The sequence below is a fragment of the Mus caroli genome, chromosome 16 (assembly GCF_900094665.2).
Source record: "Mus caroli chromosome 16, CAROLI_EIJ_v1.1, whole genome shotgun sequence".
Lineage (NCBI taxonomy): Eukaryota > Metazoa > Chordata > Mammalia > Rodentia > Muridae > Mus > Mus caroli.
Window position 1 is genome coordinate 33,086,136 of NC_034585.1, and position 9,458 is coordinate 33,095,593.

Genomic DNA, 9,458 nt, shown 5'->3' on the forward strand with positions numbered 1-9,458 from the left:
CAGGTTTTCCTTGGGTTATGGGATTTATTTTATGTCTGATTAAATTTGGGGAAATTTTTCATATCAGTAAGCAAGCCATTTTAGCTGTTTTTAGGGGCTGAAACTTTTTATTTAAGTTGGAAAGTGTGTTGAGTAATGTGCCATAAGAAAAAGGAGTCGGTTTGTGAACGGGGATTGTTTCTTCTCAGGATGCATACATACCTTCCAAATTAGAAAGTTTGCTCACTTGCAGTTTCATTTTGAAATCCTAAATTAGTAGAGCCATTTCCTTTTGTTTGAAGTAGACAAATGAACTATCTGCAGAGTTGGAAGTATTTTGACTCCTGTTTTTCAAAATTAGTTAAATATAATATTTGCCTGTAATATAAATGATATTCTATAATATTCTTTATTGTTACAAAAGAACAGCTTATAAGAATGAGTACTAAGACATCAGGGTAATGTTTAATAAAGTAGAGGTTTAATGTTTTAAAAATATCACATTGCTAGAGCTGGAGAGAGAGCTCTTGTGTTAGGAGGTCATCTGTTAGGAGAAGTCACTACCCTTGAGGAAGATGGGAGTGTGGCTCCCAGCACCCACATCAGCACCCATCTTGCTGTGACTCCAGCTCCAGTGGATCCGGGACACATGGTGTGCACGCATACCTATGAGCAAGCACTTCCAGATTAAAAACAAACCTTAATTTTTTTCAAAGTACCAAAATCCTATTGGTCATAAGATCATCCGGAGGTAAGAAAGAATTAAGGAATATTAGGGGAGTTTAGGTCCTGTTTTCAGCTAAGAGTAGACAAATTTCTTATTTTCCTTTAGGTCAAATAATAAAAAAGTCATATTTAGTGTCTATTTTGTTCCAGGGCATTCCCTTAATCAGTCCTTTAGTTGCTATTTATGAGGGATAATTATTACTGTATTATAAATGGAGGCTCAAAACTTTTTTTTTAATATTGTTTTTATTACGTATTTTCCTCAATTACATTTCCAATGCTATCCCAAAATTCCCCCATACCCTCCCCCCCACTCCCCTATCCACACATTCCCACTTTTTGGCCCTGGCATTCCCCTGTACTGGGGCATATAAAGTTTGCAAGTCCAATGGGCCTCTCTTTCCAATGATGGCCGACTAGGCCATCTTTTGATACATATGCAGCTAGAGTCAAGAGCTCCGGGGTACTGGTTAGTTCATAATGTTGTTCCAATTATAGGGTTGCAGATCCCTTTAGCTCCTTGGGTACTTTCTCTAGCTCCTCGAGGCTCAAAACTTAATGGAGTACTTGGCTTAGATGGTGGCTGTCCAGAGGAGAGAGCCTTGCAAGCTCTGCATCAGACCATTGTTCCCAACTGTCCCTAACTGGCGATACTTTGAAGTGGCTCCCTCTCATAATCACAATTGCCATCGATTTGCATATCCTGATAGATGAATTGACTCCCTTGTTCCTAAGCATCCTTCCCCTTCTGTAGTACTAACATTCAGACAAGTACAATGCTTTAAAAGAAATTCAGGCAGTTGATTGTGAATTTAGTGACATAAGTGAAAACAGATATTGACGTAGGAAAGCTCTTCTGGGTGCAGAGTAACAGCTCTTCTGATCAGCACCATGGGTGTGACACTAGCCCATGTGCTATATCTATATGCTTTTAAACATATAGATTGCCCTGTAGACACCATTATCCATTGGTTATTTTCTTCTTCAGACATCTTGACCATCCTGTGCCCTTTCTCGAGAGTGTTTGTACACTTGATCTAGAATGGCTATTGATTATTTGTACTGAATGCACTCTGCCAGGCCGTGGGTGAATGAATGCTTTGCACATGGTCAATTTTCAATAAATAGTGAATGAGGAGTATACACCTGTCATAGTAATGGGTGCTGGGTTACAAAAGGGATTTCACTGGGATTCTCTCACACAGCTGAAACCAGAATTGACAACTGTTAAAAGCAAATGTATCAACATAATGTTTCATTTGTAGTTACTTTTGAGGATAGAGAGTGGGGCCTGAAGTTTATGAAAAGAAACATTTTCACACCAGGAGTCTGTGACATCAAAGCAGTAAGGAAGAGGAAAAGCTGCTGGTTTATTCTGCAAGTAGAGTGCATTTGATATGTAGCAGATAGCACCTTATCAGTCTGTTCTGGCACAGTTTAAATTTTACAAGTTTTGTTACTGTAAATCCACCTGAGGTGAGAGCCCGGCGGCTAGGCTGTTGAGGTTTCCCATTTTCACATATTATGTATATTGCAGAAGAATGCTTTTTTTATTCCTCTAGGCTTATGAGACAAATGAAAACAAAAAGTTGGTATATTCTTCACTCTGATAGTTTCACTCCTTTTGAGGTTTACTGGCCCGGTATTTTTGTGAAAAGAACTTTAAATCAAAACAGCTTCAGTTTCTGTGAACTCTTGTTTCATGTCCAATACAAAAATTGTGCACTCTATAGATTTACTACAAAGCTTGAATAATTTTTGCCCATTATTCACCTCCGTGTGTGTGTGTGTGTGTGTGTGTGTGAGACAGTGTGTGTGACAGTATTTTTAGGTGAGGTTCTCATGAAGCCCAGGCTAGCTTTAACTCCTTTGTAGCTTTTAAGTTTGAACTGGCCCCCATGCTTCCAATGCGGAGTGCTGAAATTATAGGTAGGCACCACCACATGCAACTGCTGCTGAGGGCTGAACTTGCAGCTTTGAGAATATTAGGCAAGTATTCTGCCTTTTGATCCATATTTCCAGCTTGACCCACATGTGAAAAATACGGATTATACATGCTCCTTTGTGATTGCAGTGTTTGCAGAGAATAAAGTTAAGCTTTACACATCTCTATCCATATTCCCTTAGCCCAAGCAAGTCAGTGAAGTCCAGAACAGGGACTGTAATAACAATTTGAACTATGTAGGTAAGGAGAAATAAAACACAAAAGACCAGTGTTGGGGACAAGATAGTGCAGGGCTCAGGGGGAGTGGTGTGGGAAGCAAGCTGTAAGCATGTGATTTTACAAGGATAGCACGGTGTGTGTGTGTGTGTGTGTGTTCAGCTTTTTAAAGCTACTCAGTTATAGGCGATGCTCAATCCTTCCTGTTTAGTCTGAATAGGTTTTCCAGATTGGGTAGAGGCTTGGGAACTGGATTTGTACTCCCAAAAGCTGCTTTGAGGAAACCACTTAAAAAGTCCAGATAGGAGTAATCTTCAAAGACCATGTAAGTCTGGCATGTGTTTCTTCTTCTTTTTTTTTTTAATGGGTTTTTTTTAGGAGAAACAGATTTTTGATTTTTTTTCAGTGAACAAAGCAAAACCTAGAGGTCCCCTTGTCTTGTTGTAAAAGGAGGAAGACATGCTACTGCTTCGGAGCTCAGGATCCTGCTCAGCTTGCTGCCATTTAGGATTACTATTTCCTGGTGAACACTGTCACCAAATCTCACTCCTTCCTGAGAGCTAAGCAGATCCTAGTAATTTGTTAGGACAGTTTGTTAATATTAGACCATGAGTAATGACAAACAGTTTTACTCACAGCCTTTTCTTTTTGGTGTATCAATGCTATTGATACACAAGGTATCCTACACATCAGAAAGTGCATTTTACCCTTCAAAGTTAAAAGTCATGTCTTAATCCTACCAACATACCAAGTCTGCGTATCTTTTGTCCCTCATGCTTGTGTGTGTAGTGAGCTAAACGTCCGGCACCATCCTGGTTTAGCTCCTAGGCTGTACCCATTATGTCCTTTTGGTTTTCTAGTCATTAGAAAAATATATATTTACTTGAAATAAAGCCTAAAATTTGTTATTCAATGTGCTTTAGGTGAGTTAATAAAAATGGAAAATTTTGAATTGATGATATAATCTCTATATCAGAAGTCACCGTAGTCCAGGCTTCAGATGTAGTTCAGTGGTTAAGATCATTGGCTGCTCTTCAGAGGACCTTCCAGCATCTACATGCAGCTCATAACCATCTGTAACTCCATTTCCAGGATGATGGGATTCCTCTTCTGATCCTGAGGGTAGGTATTGCATTCACAAAGTACACACACAGGCAGACAAAACCATATACCTAATCAACGAGAATAATACATCCTCTCTCCTCCCCTCTTTAAAGGAGCTGGAGAGGGACCTTGCTCAGTAAGAGCGTTTGCTGCTATTCCAGAGGACTTAATCTTCCCAGCACCCACGAACACCTTACGAAAAAGGCGGCCAGACTAAGACACAGGCAGTCGGGCCATGGTATCAATCCTGTAATCCTAGTACTCTGGAGGTTCAGGCAGGAAGGTTGCCTTAAATTCTAGGCCAGTCTGAAATCCGAAAACCCTGATTCAAGACCTTGGTCCCTGCCCCTTGTGAATGGAAATTATGGTCCACACCTGCAACCCCAGCACAATTGGAAATGGAAATTATTAGGACGAATTAGGACTAATAATTATTAGTTATTAGGAATTTAGGTTCGACTATGACATGACTGATCAGAAAGTTCCAGTAAAAAGGATGCACACAGTCTTCTGGTCTTATTGACAAGATAGAGCTCTAACATACCAAGAACCTGGATTACTGTGTATTTTCTGCGGAAGCGTAAACTTTCTGGGCTAAAACCCAAAGGTTTGCTGATTGCTTCCATTTTAATCTTGGATTCTTAGGGTCTGTGCATTTGTTCTGCTTCAGACTCCTAGCCACAAAGGCAGACCTTGTGGCAGCTAAACTCAGTCGGGGTGGGTGTGGATAGAGGTACCCTCAATGTGCACAGCCTTCATGAAGTGCCTGCTGCGCCCTTTACTTCACCCAGCTCTCTCATGGGAAAAAACCGGGTTCTGTGTCAGCTTCCTGTCCTGGAGAACCGGAAGAAAATGCATGTCTCCTTCGGCGCGTGCGCAGCCTGGCAGGATGCGGACCTAGCGTCCTGGGCTCTACTTGAGCCTCTCATAAATCCTGTTTTGTGTGACGTCATTCGTTGCTTGAGGTTCCCAGACATTTTGGAGCTGCAGAGGGCGTGGAAGAGGACTTTAGGTGCAGCCCCGAACCCCCGCCGATCGGCCTAGTCCTTTGACAGCATCCGACACGAGTACAGATCCCAGGATCGTTGTGATCCGTGATGCTATAGAAGAAAGCAAGAGGGGGAGTGGTTCAAACTTCGCTGCTGACTGGGAACGGACCTTATAGACGAGCCCATGTTACAATCAAAACCATCCGCCTTCCAACGGCAAGTTTTAACTTCTGTAAGTTTCAGGGCGGGAAGCCCGCGCAAATTATAGAGCCGGATCTATGGCGACCGAGCATCTGCCAGCAGAGAGAGCACAGTCACTTCTCTCTGCCCCCCAGCACGAGGAAGAGCCGCAGAAACCCAACTATGCTCTCAGACTTACTCTTGCGGGGCACTCGGCGGCCATATCATCAGTTAAATTTAGTCCTAATGGCGAATGGCTAGCGAGTTCTGCAGCCGATGCACTAATTATAATTTGGGGAGCATACGATGGGAATTGTAAGAAAACACTCTATGGTCACAGTCTGGAAATATCAGATGTTGCCTGGTCTTCAGATTCTAGTCGTCTCGTTTCAGCCTCAGATGATAAGACTCTAAAGGTATGGGATATGAGATCTGGAAAATGTTTGAAAACACTGAAGGGGCACAGTGATTTCGTCTTCTGTTGTGACTTCAATCCACCATCCAACCTCATCGTTTCAGGCTCTTTTGATGAGAGTGTGAAAATATGGGAAGTAAAAACAGGAAAGTGCCTCAAGACTTTGTCTGCTCATTCGGACCCCATTTCTGCTGTAAATTTTAATTGTAATGGGTCCTTGATAGTGTCTGGGAGCTATGATGGGCTTTGTAGAATTTGGGATGCTGCGTCAGGCCAGTGTTTAAGGACACTTGCTGATGAAGGCAACCCTCCAGTGTCTTTTGTAAAATTTTCTCCAAATGGTAAATACATTCTCACTGCAACTTTGGACAATACTCTTAAACTGTGGGATTACAGCAGGGGCAGATGCCTGAAGACATACACTGGTCATAAGAATGAGAAATACTGCGTATTTGCCAGTTTCTCGGTTACTGGTAGAAAGTGGGTTGTGTCTGGTTCAGAGGACAACATGGTTTACATCTGGAATCTTCAGACTAAAGAGATTGTACAGAGGTTGCAAGGTCACACAGATGTGGTGATCTCAGCAGCCTGTCACCCTACAGAAAATATCATCGCATCAGCAGCACTAGAAAATGACAAGACAATTAAAGTGTGGTCCAGTGACTGCTGAAGTCTCTGGCAGGTGATGAGGAAAATTAGACACAAAATCCAAAGGATGGTCTCTGGATTCTGGCAAAGCTTAACAAACTGTCCTTGAGACCTCTTACTTTGCAAAGTGAGACCCTTGTAAAAACAGGTCTAGGACCTAGGGCTTGTGAATCCTAATCTTGAGGCCTGCTAGGAATCTCCTGTGTTCACCCCTGGACAGTGCCTCATTCTCTTTCACTGGCTTTCCCAGGGGGGTAAGGTTTTTGGAATATCTGGAAAGGTGACACAACAGGATGACCAAGGGGAGGAGGGACATGTAGCCTCTGGCTTGCGAGGTCATTAAGGGCAGTGACATTAGGAGGCAATGAGAGGATTGGAGACGTTTTACATGTCACTTGTATATTTTTGTTATTCTACATGATTGGGCATCAAATTGCCAAATGAATCTGTCAAGTTGGGGACAATAAATCATGGTCCGGTTTGTTCTATGAATGATTAACTATCCAACACATACAACGCACACAGTGCTTTTTGATGATAATATGCAAGTGACAAAAATCAAAGCATTTGATACCTAAAATGAAGCAAAGGCAGAAAGTACATATAGCTAGACAGCATATGAACCATTAGATTTCTGAAGCCATAGGCAGCGTTCCATCATATATGTGCGTCTCCGTAAGTTCCCAGACAGTGGCACGTGGTATATGTATCAGTTACAGCTGTTACTGAGAGCTCTCGTGTCTGAATGCTATAATGTCGTGTCATGTTAGCTCTGGGGAGGGAGGGGAGTGAGAGTCAGTGAAGTGTTACAGCAGAAACTACCTGCATACCAGACACCTTGCTAGCATAAGGACAGCTAATGAGATGTACTGATCTAAGTGCTTACTTTCCAACACTTAGAAGTACAGGCATGGCGTTTTCCTAAGTACAAAATGTAATTCCCTGAGGGTAGGAAAGGGACTGATTGGGAGCCAAGCCATGAACTAGGAGGTAGTTGTCCCCCAGAAAGTCCAGGATGAATAACTCAAAACTCATGGCCAGACTACTCTCAGGCCCGGCATTCTCAAAGGCTCTTCAAAATGCCTCTGCCTACTGCCATGCCAGACCATTCAGTGCACGGTCTGGCTTCTTTCAAGGCTCTGGGGAGCCAGCCTTCACAAAGGCACCCTGGCTTCTTATCCTGTCAGACATGGTATACATAAGAGACCTATAGGACTCATGTCTCACCTTTGGTAGGTGAGAAGATGCTAATGCACCTGATACTCCCAAGAAGAGAAAATACTAAATTTGGAATTATTTGCCTCTTTTTGACTTTGCACAGTGGGGAGGCTAGGTTTTACTTGGATCAAAACAACAAAACAAAGACAAATCATTCTTTAAGAAAATGTATTTGTTCCTCTACAGCATTAATAGGGAAGTGGAATACATCTGTGCAAAATACATGTCTGCAAAGTGAGTCTCAGATCGTATCCTTTGTAAAGCAGGTTTCTTGTTGCAGCCTTACTCCTGGGTTTTCCAAATACTTCTAGTCTGTTTTGGCCTTCATAGCTGCCTCCTCTCTCAGGCGGGCTTTCCTTTCCAGGTTCAAGCTTGTTAAAGACTCATGTCTTTTCGCAGCCTAAAAGGAAATACATTTGGAGAGATGATGGCAGGTTTGGAAGGCTGTTCTCCCCTTGTGCTGAAAGCAGTAGGCTAACTGTGCAGCACAGGCCAGGAGTGGTCAGCTGCCTGGACACTGGACAGTCATGCTCTACATACCTTCTACCCACTCCCTGAATCCAACAGCCCATCCAGGGAAATACACAGCTGCCCCTTCTCTGCATGTACGGCCTCTACAATCCCATGTCTTCTTCACATCCTTCTCTTATTTTACAATATATAATACCATCTCCATTTTTCTCTTCTCCTTTCTGCTTCCCTAACTCGTGTACACTTTCCTGTCTTTCTAGCCTTTTCTTCTTTTACCAAAACATGCATCTTTGGGAATCCCAGGTTTTACCAAAATATTAACCCCGATGACTTCTAGAATTATCTATCCCGGAACTCCACCTCTTCAAAGCAGCTGGCAGCAGGGGAGCCCCCTCCATTTCTTTGGCTTCCCTCAATGGGAACTGTTAGAGTTGTATGAGGCTTCTATAACCAGACCAGTGTTTATGTCAAAGATGTGGATCTTCTGACACCCACGTTACTGCACATGTGAAGAGTTTGGTGGGAGGAGAAAATGGATGGGAAACAAATGTCAGCGGTAAGACTAACTAACTTATCTCCTAAATGACATTTCCTTCTAGCACAGCCTGGAAGGTGCTGGAGGACGTCCTAGGGGGATTCACTTCTGGAGATCTCTAACGTCAGCCAGCCATTTCTTGCACTTCTAGAAATCCACGTGGCCATGCACAGGCTTCTAAAGGTTTCAGTCTGAGAACCATGAATGGGAGGTCAGAGGTCACACGGGGAGATGGGAAAAGTGAAGTAGAACAGGCTCACTTTCAAGAGAACTTCTCTCAGGTCAACCCCCTTGGCCCTTTGTGCTCCTATGAGGCCAGACTGAAATGGCTAGTGCTTTTCTGAGACTGCAGTGTGCAGAGTCAGCAGTTCCCTTCCTTTTCACTCTGGAGTTGCTCAGGAGATCAGTTGACAAGAGCTTCTTCAGAGGCATCTTTTAAATATGGACTAACAGTTAAAGGGGATCTCTGTGTGAAAGCTAGGACACAGAATTAGGCATCATATTCAAAGTGTGTATCTGAGTTTAAAAACACACACACACACACACACTACATTTTACTTATTTTTATTTTGTGTGTATAGATATTTACCTGTATGTATGTACATGTACACATATGTGCATGATACCTGTGAAGGTCAGAAAAGGGTGCCAGGTTCCCAGGAACTGGAGTTACAGATGGTTGTAAGCTGCCATGTGGGTGCTGGGGAACTGAACCTGGGTATTCTCCACAAGGGCAGCAAGAGGCCCTAACCACTGAGCAATTTCTCCAGCCTCCAGAGTAACTGTATCTTAATAACAAGATGGTTTAACAGGACATTCGGTAACATGCAAAATGAGATCTAAAGGTTTTCTTTTGTTTTTTTTCTTTTGGTTTTTTGAGACAGGATTTCTCTGTGTAGCCCTGGCTGTCCTAGAACTCACTTTGTCGACCAGGCTGGCCTCGAACTCAGAAATCCGCCTGTTTCTGCCTCCCAAGTGCTGGGATTAAAGGTGTGCGCCACCACCGCCCAGCTTGAATTTTTTTTTTTTTTT

At 42.9% G+C, this 9,458-nt stretch overlaps 2 protein-coding genes across 2 annotated transcripts in view; one reads left to right on the top strand and one right to left on the bottom strand.

Moving 5' to 3' along the window:
• Positions 1 to 4,873: 4,873 nt before the first annotated feature.
• Wdr5b (WD repeat domain 5B) lies at positions 4,874 to 6,690 on the top strand. The gene has a single exon (XM_021184957.2). The coding sequence runs from the start codon at positions 5,238 to 5,240 to the stop codon at positions 6,222 to 6,224; it is 987 nt and encodes a 328-aa protein (XP_021040616.1). The 5' UTR covers positions 4,874 to 5,237; the 3' UTR covers positions 6,225 to 6,690.
• Positions 6,691 to 7,571: 881 nt separating this feature from the next.
• Positions 7,572 to 9,458, bottom strand: part of Fam162a (family with sequence similarity 162 member A) — a 25,030-nt gene continuing 23,143 nt past the window's right edge. The window contains exon 5 of the mRNA XM_021184958.2: positions 7,572 to 7,820. Coding sequence (XP_021040617.1) covers positions 7,728 to 7,820 — 93 coding nt within the window. The 3' untranslated portion in view covers positions 7,572 to 7,727. The remainder of the gene's footprint in view (positions 7,821 to 9,458) is intronic.